The following is a 13,401-nucleotide window of genomic DNA, read 5'->3' on the forward strand; positions in this document are numbered from 1 at the left end:
AGCCCCAGTTTCTTTCTCTAATGTGACTAAAATTAATTGAAAAGATGGCAAATGTGCAGGCGATATTTTTAAAACTACTTCCCCCCACCCCAAGTCTGACCACAGGCTCAAATTATATAAATTATCTCACTCATACTCCAACTCACATAAAAAAAACAGCACTAGAGTTAAGAATATGAAGAGAACTTTACCCAAAATATTTTCTATTACTCTAGTAATATGCTATATTAACACAACAGCCATCACTTTATAAATCAGATAATAATGCCTTGAAAGATTCATCAAGATGTATCCTGTGGTGATTGCAACCAGAAACATATTGCCTAACTAGAAGATGAACTGTGTTTGAATCCTAGATATGAGATGTCCTTCACTGTTATAGGATTAAGAAAAAGGCAATAAAGGCCCTTTTATTTGAAATATACAAGTTTTTATATCATGTTGTTATGTATAATTCCAATTACACCATTCTAAACAAAGATGACCAACTTCAAGAAGGTTGGGGTTTGTTTTTACCTTTACTGAATAGATACATTTTTTTCTTTATTGAACACTTATCTTTCAAATTAGTGTTCTTCAAGCCATCTATTGCCATGAAAATGATAAAAATGGAAGAGTTCCTTGGGGCCATAAAATTCAAAAATAAAATACTGCTCAATATGTAAATTATCAACAGGGCTCTAATGCAATTGACATGTTTACTCTCTTTATTAAAATCGGGTAAACAATTTGACAAAAGTGCACAACAGAATGACATCATTGGTAAGTTATAAATCACAGTGAAATTACTGGAGTACAGCAATGCAGATCTGATTAACAGGGTACGGAGGGTGAGGTGATTTTGAAGCCAGAGGACAAAAGACTCTTTCCAAAAGAAATCAGATTCAGCCTGTAAGGTTTCCCTGTTTCTCCCACTCCTGGGTTTTGCAGCAAATAAAAGGTACACAACACAGGAAAGGAATTTTTCATTTCCCCTTCTTTCCTGACATTCCAACTCTTAAGAGGCCTCTAAGAGCCATAAGCAATGCTATGTAAAGACAAACTTTAAATAATAAGTTTTTTTCACTTTGTAATTTGCGAGCTTAATTTTGTCTCCACTATGATGCCTTCTTAGCATTTAACCAATTTCAATCCCTACCCCTACAACATATTGGACCCTGTATTCCCAGCATGAGACCTAAGTTGAAAAGGTGCTAATCATTTAGCATTATCAAAACCTGGCACAAAGATGTCAGGATACACTCTACCATTTATAAATTTCATTGCACCTTCCTTAAACAGTAACACAAAACTGTAATACAACTACCCTAACATGAATACAGTACAATACATATTTTACAATTTACAAACAAACATATCTTCCTCCCACCAGTCCTCAGTGTAATACCTACTGTAAATCCCACAACAGGCTGAAGAGTAGCTCTATCTTTACATTAAAAAGGTAGCAAACTAGTATTCTACCCAAATGTGAGCAATTCTGCTAAGAAGCCTTATAGAAATAGCCCTGAAACCTGGCATACTTTCTTAGGCATCATTAAACTATTAGCAGTTCTCTGCTTTTAGAAAATCTTTCTTTGAGCTCCATAGCTTTTGGGTTGAAGACAAAGCTTAAGATCCTGCAGGATAGCTTTACAGAACAAATGGCAAAACGATCTGTTTAGTGTTACACTATTTTGAAAAGGAAGAATTGTATGTTATTCACTGATATGCTAACTGTATTCAACAGTAATTTTATGAAGCATAGAAACAAGCTGTCAAAAAATAAGCCCTTTATATTTGTTTTACCTTTGTTCATTTACTTGCTAATTCTTCTATAAGCTACTTTCCTGCCAGTAAATGGAGGTTCAAAGCAATTATATGGATAATTTAGGCCTTTTCCCAAAAAACTGCTTGTGCTTGAAAAGTACAGATAAAAAGAAGTGGCTGGAACTATCCAAATAACTGTCTCAATTCTAGTGGAGAATTGGCCACTGGGTGCTCTGTTTGCTTTAGGCTTGTCTCTGAAAGATATCTATCAAGTTATCAGGTACTGTCCCCAAAACACCTCTCTTCCAAAACCTACAACACGTAATATGTAATCCAACTACTCAAAGTTAATGTGTAATGAGAAATTCCTTAAAATCTGTCAGTTGTTATTAAATTTCCAGCATAAGGAAATAAACCTTACTACATACAGAGGGAGAAAAATAAAATCAGAGCTTAATGATAGTAATTTTTAAAAGCTCCCATTCAACATAACAGCTGGGATCAGGTGGCATGCTTAAGGCTATTCCTTGGGAAAACAATACCGATTCTTGTGGTGAAATGCAAATTGTGCACTGGAGAACTCAGGTTTTCAGCTTTAAGGTTAGATCTTTTCTTCACCCTCCCTTACTCCTTGCCAGTTGGCATTGATTTGCTGTCCATTCCTCAGGTTAAATGGCCATTTGAATACAAAATTCGTTATCAGATGTGTTAAAATAAGGCAAAAATCCCAACAAGTTTCTTGTGGTTTCTGAAAGTACTTCTAGGCCTTTAGTATGTGCAAATGTATATGGCAATTGCTGAGCAGCACAAAGCAACTCTGAGATTGGTAATAGTATTAAAAATTGACAAACCAAGACATCCCTACACCAAAGGATAAACACAAACCAGTGCAAGTGACTGAAAAATGGACAACATACAGTTTGAGGAAAGCTAAGGTACCAATGAATACCAGCTTTATTTTCTGTTTGATAGGGGTTTTTTTTAGGTTTTGTTTGTTTTCTGTTGAGGTGAAAGAGTTTGGGAAGAGTTAAGCCAAACATACTTTATATCAGCTGTACAAAAAAACAAAACAAGAAGAGCAAAACAGGCTTATAGTTCCAAGAATGGTTTTATACAGATATTTTACAATACATATCTTAATTTATTTTACAAGTTGGAATTACATCCTGAGCAATATAGTGCAATGAAGTTTTACTGTAAATAACAGTACAGAAGTTACCAATGAACATTGGAGCAATTCATATTTTATTCAAATGTTATCAAATACCTTTGTATTTTTGCCAGCATTGTAATCATACAACCTTACTTGTTATCAACATTCAGTACTCTCTTTTTTAAAATAACTGGGGGTTATTAAAAGTTATAGAAGCCTGTGTATTCATAACCAATCACTTGTCATCTTATAGGGACATCATAAATTAGCAAAGTATAAAACAGTTTGGTCAAGGGCAAGAGAAGGAGCAGAGTAAGTTCCTAAAACATCTATAGTGAAAGAAGTGCAATATATTTGCTATTTTTAATTTTGGTGTCTTAAGAACACATTAACATTAATAATATCACCCCAAAAAATGCCAAGAAGATCACATTTGCTCCTTGGAACAGTCAAAGAAGACCCTCAAATCTGTAACATAAAGAGCTTGATCCTAACAATGAGGAAGGCGTGGACTCTTTAGGAACTGTAACCTCTTTCAGAGCACCAAAGAACAAAGGACTGTGCTACCTACTCACTGGAAGGATCAGGGCCAGTAATTTTTAAATTAGGATTCATTAAAATTCCTACTTTAAACCATATCAGACTAAAAACTTTTTTCTCATAAAACCTTAGTTTAGCAAAATAGAAATCAAGTACTATTGCCAAATTCATAATCCATATAATCCTAACTGAAGCAGAAAGACACACAAAATATAAAATTGCCAGAACTGTAAAATTACCTTGCATTTTCCCCCAAACATCCTTGAAAGGAAAAAAAATAATATTATCCCTTCCCTGCCTCCCCCCACCAAAAAAACCAGCATTTCATTTTGTGGTGTTGCACTATTTAAGGCCCCAGGTGGTAGAATTTGGCTTGGTCATTTCTGTTCTACACTGCTTAAATTGGAACCTTTATTCTTACCCCACACAAAGCAACGGACATATATAAAACACAAATTAAACACTAGGTTTGGTTGGGGTTTTTTCCATTTGCGGGCTTGGAATTGTGACAAACCAAAAAATTTTTCATTAAAACAAAAGTTACACGTCCACACATATAGTAGCTGAGTAGTTCATTTGGCACCAGACAGGAAATGGAGTTATTACAAGCTAAATTCACATTTCAGGTGTGTACCCTCCCTCTGAATTTTAGGTCTACTTTTTTTTAATCATAAAATATTCTTTTAATCAGTTTTAAAAATTGCAGTTAAAAACAATCAACAAAATATTCCAAATAGCCTGTCAGAACAAATAACATTCTGTTGTTGAAAAATCTGTAGCTCTCAGACAGAAGTACCTTTTCAAAGTAGCATTATACAAATTACTTTTCATCATAAAAAAATTTCATTTCACACCACATTTGTGATTTTTCTACCTTTGTCACAGACTAATAAAAGAAACATTTTTTTTAAAAAAGTATCCAGGTTCCCTTTCACCTGTCATAAGCATCTTCTTAGGGAGGCACTAGCTATTCCTCCTGGAAAAGTGGTTTTCATATTCAAAAGGAAGACACCACAGGAGGGTAAAGTGAGTAATGAAGGTAGGTGGCATGAAACAAGACTTATAATCATGTTGTGACAAGCTGTTTCATTTTAAAGGCTAACATTCATAATTCACACATTACTGAAAACTCTAGGTCAAATGCTGCCTGTTCCAAATTGCACAAATTATATGAAAATAACAGCAAAGAATTTTAGAACTCAAGTCTATTGGGAAAGGAGTTCAAAAACAAAAGTCTGCTTATTTTCTAGAAAGCCTTCTTCAACTTTCTTCAAAAAGAATTGGTTTGATGCAAATTAGTTTTTGTTACCATTCCTTCTCACATTCAACATAGCAAACTGCAACAATCTCAATGGATTAAATTATAATAATTTGCAACCATTATTAGATTTATCACAATAATTTAATCTTGTTTTTTCAAATCCTCCTTAAGTTTTAATGTGTTGTTTATATTTCATTCAAAAAAGAAAAGCTCACTGAAGAGTGAAAACAAAACTGTCAATTGTTTTAGTGTGAACTGGCAACCATAATGGGCAAAATGCACTGAATCACTGGGTTACTTTTATCATGTTATTTTCTATTTCTTCTTTTTTTCCCAAAATAAAACTTTAAATCCTCAAAACTGCTGCATAGATCACATGTTGAGATAGGCTTTTAAACAGAAATACCTTTGTACATAGCTATTTAAAACATTATCAACTGCAAATCATAAGTGTACCTTAGTACGATTAAACAAAATATTTTATATTTGTTCCTTTAAAAAAAAAAAAGAGGCAGGGAGAGGTAACCTGACCAATATCCAAAGATACTACATTATGGTTATATCAAGGTTTTCCTTGGGATGTTATTTGTAATTGGCTCCTGTCTGAGCAAGAGAGACCAAATATAGAACTGAGGATAGGACCAAGGGAAAGGAAGGGTAGTGAATAGAGAAGTAGAATTTATAAACACGTAATTCTATTGTCTGTGATTAAAGTCCTTTACTTTTTAGCACCACATTTAAAGATTTTACATATCCAGTCACCTAATGAAATTCAACAAACTCTTCAAGAGTTCTGGGGATCTGGTTTTGGTAGTTAATGTTATAAATCCGAACTGCTCGGGCAGCCAGGCACTTAAGGCTCAGCTTCATTTGAGTTTTAAGTAATATTTCAGACACCCCCGTTGTACTTTTGTCTAGCGGAGTCTTCTTCTGTTTGTTTGTCATGTCAGTATGAGCGCCAGCTTCCACTAGGCTAATGATGATAGAATGCAAGGTCAAAAAATCACTAATGGGCCTGTTGTACTGAACGATAATATGAAGAGGACTATTTCCCTCACTGTCAACAGCATTCACCTCAGCACCACAGTCCAATAGGAGTTTAGTGACAAGGGCATTGGGGAAGCTGCAGACATCATTTGTGTGGAAGTCATCTACCGGGGTATTAGAGTTAACAGCAAGATGCAATAAGCTGGACCCCTCTCGAGTTCTAGGATCAAGGTGAATCAAGTTGTAAATCTGCTTGTTAATTCTTGACTGATCTTCCTCACTGCACTGTGTTTTGGTAGAGATGCACACCAAATACAAAAAGGTAAAAATATTGCATTCATAGTTGTCCAGGGCGGTGTGGATATCAGCATCTTGTGTACTTTTCACCCTGGACATCCCCTGTTCTATTTCCAAAACACTACATCTCAAAACACTTTCTATGTCCTTGGCCTTTACCAGTTCATTCAGATGTATCATCTGTGAGAAGACTTGGGCAAATCTTAAAAGATCTTTGTGAGTGTTTCTGTTACCTTTCTGCCTTAAATGCAAAGCATGAAGCCACAACTTGATACACTGTTCAAATTCCATGTTATCAGCATAAACAGCCCCACGGTAAATGATAGGATGAGAAACATCAATATTGTCTGAGCCTAAAATCCGTTCACGAACTATCAGGCCTTCCATGTGAAGAGCATCTCTGTCTTGCCTAATGGACTCTAGTTCCTGAGGATTTCTGCATTCAGTTCTATTTCCATAAGCATCAATTGGTGGAAGAACCTCTTTTTCAATAATGTTTTCACGATCTTGATACCTCTCCAACATCGCTAAATATAAATAGTGGTATGTCTTCATTATGTCATAGTTTTCTCGGTCATTTGCAAATGAGGCACCCAAAAGTTCCAAAGCTTCAATTCTACTTTTTCGGTCACAATCAGCATGAGAAAGCAATAATTCAACAACATCTGCCTTACAGCTTTCAGCGGCTACTTTTAATGGAGTCATTCCGTGGCCATTCACCACCATTGCAGCTTTCCACCTTACCAACTCTCGTACAATCTCCAAGTGCCCAGCTTCTGCTGCAAAGTGTAATGCTGTAGCCCCACAGTGTGCTTTGGCATTGGGATCTGCATGTTGTTCTAGAAGATACTTGACCACATCTGTGTGTCCTTTATAAGCTGCAATCATAAGGCAAGTGTTGTCATATTTGTTGGCAATGCTGATGTTGGCATTATTTTCTACCAGATATTTAACGATGTCCAATCTGCCATCGAAGCATGCAGCCCGCAAGGGTGTTGAGTTGGTTACTGTAGTATGGTTCACGTTGGCTCCATGACTGACTAGAAGTTTGACAACTTCAAAATGTCCAGCTCCTGCTGCACACCAGAGAGCGGTGGCTCCATCAATGACATAACTATAAATATAAAAGGCAAACAATAAGAAATTCAATTCCATAGAAAACACAAATTCCTCATTTAAATGATACATTTTTTAAAAGTCCTACAAAAAAGTCTATATAAAACCAAAAGATATATATAAAGCTAGACAGAATCTTAAAACCATCTAGTATAATCCCTTTATCTTACAGTTGAGAAAAATGAGGTTCAGTGATGTTCAATAACTTACCACAGTCACATTTGTCAATAGCAGAATTGCAACTTGAATAAAGGTCTTCTAGGGGCATCTAGGTGGCTCTTTGGATTGCAAGCTAGGCCCTAGACAAGAAGTCCTGTGGTCAAATCTGGTTTCAGACACTTCCTAGCTGTGTGACCCTGGGCAAGTCACTTAACTCCCATTGCCTCGTCTTACTACTCCTCTGCCTTGGAACCAATACACAGTATTGATTCTAAGATGGAAGATAAGGATCTTTTGTTTGTTTGTCTGAAGTCTTCTTACTCCAGATCCAATAGCTCTTTTCCTCCATATCAAAAAATCAAATATATTAGGCCAGAATCCAACTTATCTAAGAAAATACTGAATCCATGAAAAAAGGACTTGAATTAAGTCACAAATTTCCTTATGGCAAAATTAAAATTAATTCTGGAAAGCCTAGAGTAAACCTTAAACTATTCCAAATGATCAGCAACTCGTTAAAAGAATTTTCTCTGAACCTCATCTCATATAAGGGAAATACAATAGGGATGGCTACCAATCTACTTCCTTTCCAATCCTTCCTAATATCTCACCTTTCCAAAAACCAATTCTTTAAAAATCCCTACCTTCCATCTTAGAATCAATACTGTGTATGATTCCAAGGCAGAAGATTTATAAGGGCTAGGCAATGAGAGGTTAAGTGACTTGCCCAAGGCCATACAACTAGAAAGTGTCTGAGGCCAGATATGAACTCAGGGCTTCCTGTGCCTAGGTCTGGCTCTCAATTCACTGAGCTACTTAACTGCCCCCTCAAAAATCAATATTAATGCCACCCAATTTCCTAACACAACCTCCAATACCAGTAACACTCACAAGTTGTAAAGAAAGGTGTGGATCCATACAACCTTCTTTTCCTTAAAAAGATTTTGGAATATGCAAACTCTCCCTATAACTAGTTTCCCCTAAAAGTCAACCTACTTCTGAAAAAATATTAATGGCTGGAAAATAAACAGTACTCTATGAGAACAAAGGAATCTCTTCTCACTTACCTCAGTTTATAACAGGTCCTCCTGCCCTCTAAATAAGGAGCTTACAAGATTAAATAAAAGTGGGCTCAAACTATTTTCTATCTAGCCACTAGAGGACCTCTTGCTAAATCATTTTTTTCTTCTTATGCAGCCAATTTCCCAGATTTGTGAATTAATGACTTTTAGAAATAAAAGGTAGATTCTATATGAAAATTTCATACCCTGTCAGGAAACATTACTGTAATTAGATCATTTAGAATTAAAAATTTTATGAAGAAAACAAGAATAATATTTAAGGATGAAATTTATTATTATATCACGGTATATGTAAAAACTACATACCTAATAAATCTCATTGCAAAGCATCTCACTATATCATAAATTTAGTAATATCACCAGTTAAATACTGTTTCTCAAGCATAGTAAAAAAACAGTGTGACTCCACTACCATGGATAATATCAATTTTATAATAAATTAGCGCTATTTTCTTCAGCTTACAAAAGATAAAGCAAATCGATTAAAAGCAAAAGACTTCTGAATTTTCTTTTAAAGATTTAAGGATACAAGTTACTTTAAAGAAAAAATGCTTTTAATTATTTGAAGTGATACCCACTTCATATAAAGCATACCCACACACTTGGCAGGTAATTGATAACATATTGAATAATATTCTGCCATTGAAAAATATATTCTATGACATTTACTCAAATTTATCATTTTGTTTCACAATACATTTTCTTAGGAAAACCGGACTTAAAAATATCAGATTTATCCAGAAGTATTGTTACCAGGCTTTCCTGGAATAATGTTTTTAAGTTATATTTATTATATGCCAGTTACATTATCTTTAAGCTGTTATAAATATGAGTTGAGATGTTATATTTTTAATTAACTTTCATATTATGTAAAATATAAAAACTTAGGATGATGAAAACAAACTAATTTAAATTTTTGGTCATTTATTATAATTTCAATTGCTTACTCCTTGAACAACAGTTTTCAGCTCAAATGCTATATTTGCAAATCACAAAAGAAATATTTAAATTATATATTTTGGGTTAAGCTACAAAAGAAAATTTCTAAAGAAGAAAGTGAGGGAAGGTAAATGGATATAAAATTCACTATATAATGTTTTGTAAAAGGCTATCCCTTTAGAAATCTTAAAGCTCTGGAGAATTTAGAAATATATACTCTGAAGTACAATACAGAATAGGCTTGTTATAGGGAATTATATCCCTGGTTTATACAAAGGATGTTTCTCTTTCTATATAAATTAGCTTTAAATGCAAATGTATACATTGCTTCAAATAGAATTCTGCAAGTTTTTTAGTGTTTCTTTTTTCTTTATTTTTAAAATTTTAATAACAAATTTCCACATAAGTTTTCCAAAGTTATAAGATCCAAATTGTCTTCCTTTCTTCTTCCCTCCACCCTCCTGGAGCTGGCAATCTGCAAGTATTTTTAACAACAGAAAATTCTTAAATATAACATGATCCTTATTGAAAAAAAAAAGTTTTCTAAAATTAAACCAAAATTACAGTGCAAATTCTGAGTTATGCATTTTATTTTACATTCAAGGTATTTTATAAGCTTGTATTCAAATTTCCAATCAAATGTGTTTACTGGAGATACTGAAAAATACTTCAGAGGATAATATTCTGTCCTCAAATTTTTCTTTCTCAATTCTTTCATATCACAAGAATTTGAGATGGAAAAGCTTTATTTAATAGGTGATCAGTATAATCGTTTATTAAGTAATTTATTAGATCAGAAGTTTCCTGAAGTATGCCCTGCTCATTGACTCCACTTCAAACTAATCTTACAGTGCTCAAATATTGAAGTTCTCACCACACACATATACAAGCTCATTTTAATTATTAATGCTAGTACTGCCAAAGCACCCAAAAGAAAGCCTTCAGAACTTCATCTTACTGCCCCCTTTTCTCACAAAGTTCTCTACCATATGCTTTTTTTAAGTACAAGCCAACAACAGTCCCTCAGAACTCATTGCCATCACAATATTCCAAGGGTCACATGACATATCACCCTTCCTTTGTTCTGTTCATTTTCTATAACATTCTTAATAGCTTCTCCTTCCAAGGAATTTTTATTTTTACTTCCTACTAATGAAACCTTTCCTGATATCCATCATTTCAGTCCTACCCTTCTACCTATTAGTTTATATGGGGAAGAAAACCCCAAAGGTTACTGTTGTTAAGTGTGAACAATTACTATGTTCATCATTTACACTAAACCAATGCATGGATATTAACCAAAAAAACTCAGCCTGGCAACTATCTTAAGAGTGCTATCTGGATAAAAGAATGAAGTTTTTGCTGAGTACCTTTCAAAAGTCATCTAAAGAGGGGGTAGGTAAGTGAGCCTCATGTCCTTTACATGTCGCTCATATTAACATTTTCATAAATAGTTGAGAAGGGCATCTAAGTGGCTCAGTGGATAGAGAGCATAGAGACAGGAAACTGCTTCAAAACATCAATGAATCTGTGATCACAAAAGACCACCTTTATTCCCTTCTACAGATCAAACCATTCTCATCTTGTCAAGTCTCACGTACTTATCTTCCCATAAACTGTTCTCTTTAAAACTGGGGATATACAGAAAATATGTATCTATGTACTTGCCCTCAAAGGAGCTTATATTCTAATGGGTAAGGGGAATAAGAAAGCATACAACATGAACCCAAATAAGTCAAAATGAAGTAAATTGAGAATAAACAGGAAGAGGAAGCTGATTATTAACTACTTGTTAAATAAGATAATGTTCTCTGAAATCTGAATTATATCTCAGAAAGAAGTCTCTCCAACTAAATTGTATTTTTCTTGAGGCCAAGTATCTAGCATGCCACCAGACTAAAAGAGTGGTCTAAGAATAAGAAGCACACAATAATACTTTTTGACTGAATGACTGAAAAGAAAGTACAAAATGGATATATAAGATGTCTAGTAAACTAGTAAAAATAGCTTTACAGGTTGAAATATAGATATATATTCTCTAAAAAGCTTTAGATAAATTCACGAATGAAGATTTAGGGCTGGCAAGAACATCAAAAGCTAGTAGTCTAACCCCTTCAATTTACAAATGAAGAAACTGAGGAAGCAATATTTTCAAAAAATATCCACTGATACCAATAAATCAAAGGAATAGGTGGCTATGGGTCTGACTCAGTCTGGTATTCACTATCTCCTTTTTAAAACCATCTCAAAATACATTTCTGAAGAATTCCTCTTAGAAATTGGAATGGGCAAGTAATCAAGTAACCTCCATATTTATTTAATTCATCCATTTTTAAACTCATCAACATGCATTATGTCCTTAATAATAATTAGTCACTGGTGAGAGGGAATGTTTGAATAGATAACAATAGCTCAGAAGGGGATATACAAAGTAGGTCCAGAAACTACACACCTTCTAATCCCTCTACTTTCCTGGAGAGAGGTGGAAGGGACTTTTAGAGTTTTATAAAGTCCAACCCCTCTCCGAAAAAACTGAGGCCAAGAAAGGTTAAAAAACTTGCCTAGGGTCATATAGCTATAACGTTTTGAACGCAAGTGAAGTCCAGTAAGCTTTCCGCATCACCAAGCTTGATTTGCCATTGGCCAGAAGACATCAAAAATGTTGTGACGAGTCATCAAAAACATCTAGCCAAAGAGGTTAAGGGAGTAGTATAAGGAAACATTACAGTTATGCTGTTTTCGTATTAACCATAAGCATTAAGACATTAAAGTAGACACCAGTGAAATGCTTCTATTCTAAATTTTCATTTCATTCAACCATAACTTTCTCAAATATTTTCCTCTCCCCTAAACCTGTAAGAAAAATCTCCTTCCTAAAACTGAGAAAGAACTACCAAAAATTTAGTCTTTCGGAAAAAAAGTTGTAAAATTTAGTAGAATTTTAAAACGGACTCTTTTTAAGTAATGAAAGTCAAAGGTACATTTGAGTTTGAGTACTTGGGATAACTTACCTTCAAAATAAATACTTGGTGTAAATAACTATGAAATACATAATGAAATCTCTAAAAGAAACTCTAACAAGGTTACTCTCATCATCATCACTCCCTCACCAGTTCTTTCTCTATTCCATATCCCCTCCCCAAAAAAGGACTCGGCTGCGCTAATGTTAACCTTCAGTATCTAAACTTTTGAATTTCTCTATCCCACTGGTGGCCAATTCTGGTCTTCCCCTGAACAGGGATGGAGTAACATGTAATTTGATGACCACATCACCTCCTACCTCAGACCAGCCTTCCTCAGGAAAACAACACACCTACAAAGGGGGCAAAGTGGAAGAGCCCAAGCCATGGGGTTGGGAACTGCATGAGGCCACTTGGCTGGGAGGTCTGGGGGGGACAGGGGAGGGAGTGGAGGAGGGGGAATTGGGGCTGTCCATTCCTGAAAGCCGCCGGGCTGGAGGCTGTGCAAAGCTCGGGAAGAGCAGGGGTACCTACCCGTCGAAGCGGACAGTGCCCGTCTGCTGGGTCTGCACTCGGTAGTGCTCCAGCAGCAAGCGCACCACCTTGGCATGCCCGTTGCGCGCCGCGATGATGAGCGGCGTGGAGCGCTGCCCTCCCTGGTGGCTGACATAGCCCAGCAGGTAGCGGATGTCGCTCTCGGACCGGTTCAGGAGCAAGGCGGCCAGGGTCAGCACTCTCCCCTCGCTGGCCGCCTTGTACACATAGCCGGCCAGGCCCTCCATGGTCGCCCCCACCACCGCCGCCGCCGCCGCCGCCGCCGCCGCCTCCGTCTCCTCCACCGCCGCCGCCTGCCCCTCGAGGCCGCCTCCGCCAGCGCCTCAGACCCGGCTCCGCACCGCCCATTCAACAGGGGGCCGCCGCCGCCGCTCGGGGGCAGCAGCGGAGGCCGGAGGAGGGGAGAGAGCGGCCGAGGGCACGGGGAGCAGCGGACGGCCGAAGCGGGGGACAGGGGGACGTCCCGGGACCCGCTCCCCGACGGGGCGGACAGCGTCAGGGCCGCCCCCTGGCCCCGAGGCGCCGGGCGCCAGCTGAAGGGGTCTCCATGGCGGCGGCCGCCCCGGGCCTCGGGCCGGACCCCTCCCTTCTTCCCCCTCCTCCCCC

At 36.8% G+C, this 13,401-nt stretch overlaps 1 protein-coding gene across 1 annotated transcript; it reads right to left on the minus strand.

Moving 5' to 3' along the window:
* Positions 1-4,866: 4,866 nt before the first annotated feature.
* FEM1B (fem-1 homolog B) lies at positions 4,867-13,022 on the minus strand. The gene is made up of 2 exons (XM_044662400.1): positions 12,775-13,022; positions 4,867-7,098 (listed from the first exon to the last, which is right to left on the minus strand). The coding sequence occupies exons 1-2, from the start codon at positions 13,020-13,022 to the stop codon at positions 5,463-5,465; spliced, it is 1,884 nt and encodes a 627-aa protein (XP_044518335.1). The 3' UTR covers positions 4,867-5,462.
* Positions 13,023-13,401: the final 379 nt, after the last annotated feature.

Source organism: Gracilinanus agilis, chromosome 2, assembly GCF_016433145.1.
Source record: "Gracilinanus agilis isolate LMUSP501 chromosome 2, AgileGrace, whole genome shotgun sequence".
NCBI classification, from domain to species: domain Eukaryota; kingdom Metazoa; phylum Chordata; class Mammalia; order Didelphimorphia; family Didelphidae; genus Gracilinanus; species Gracilinanus agilis.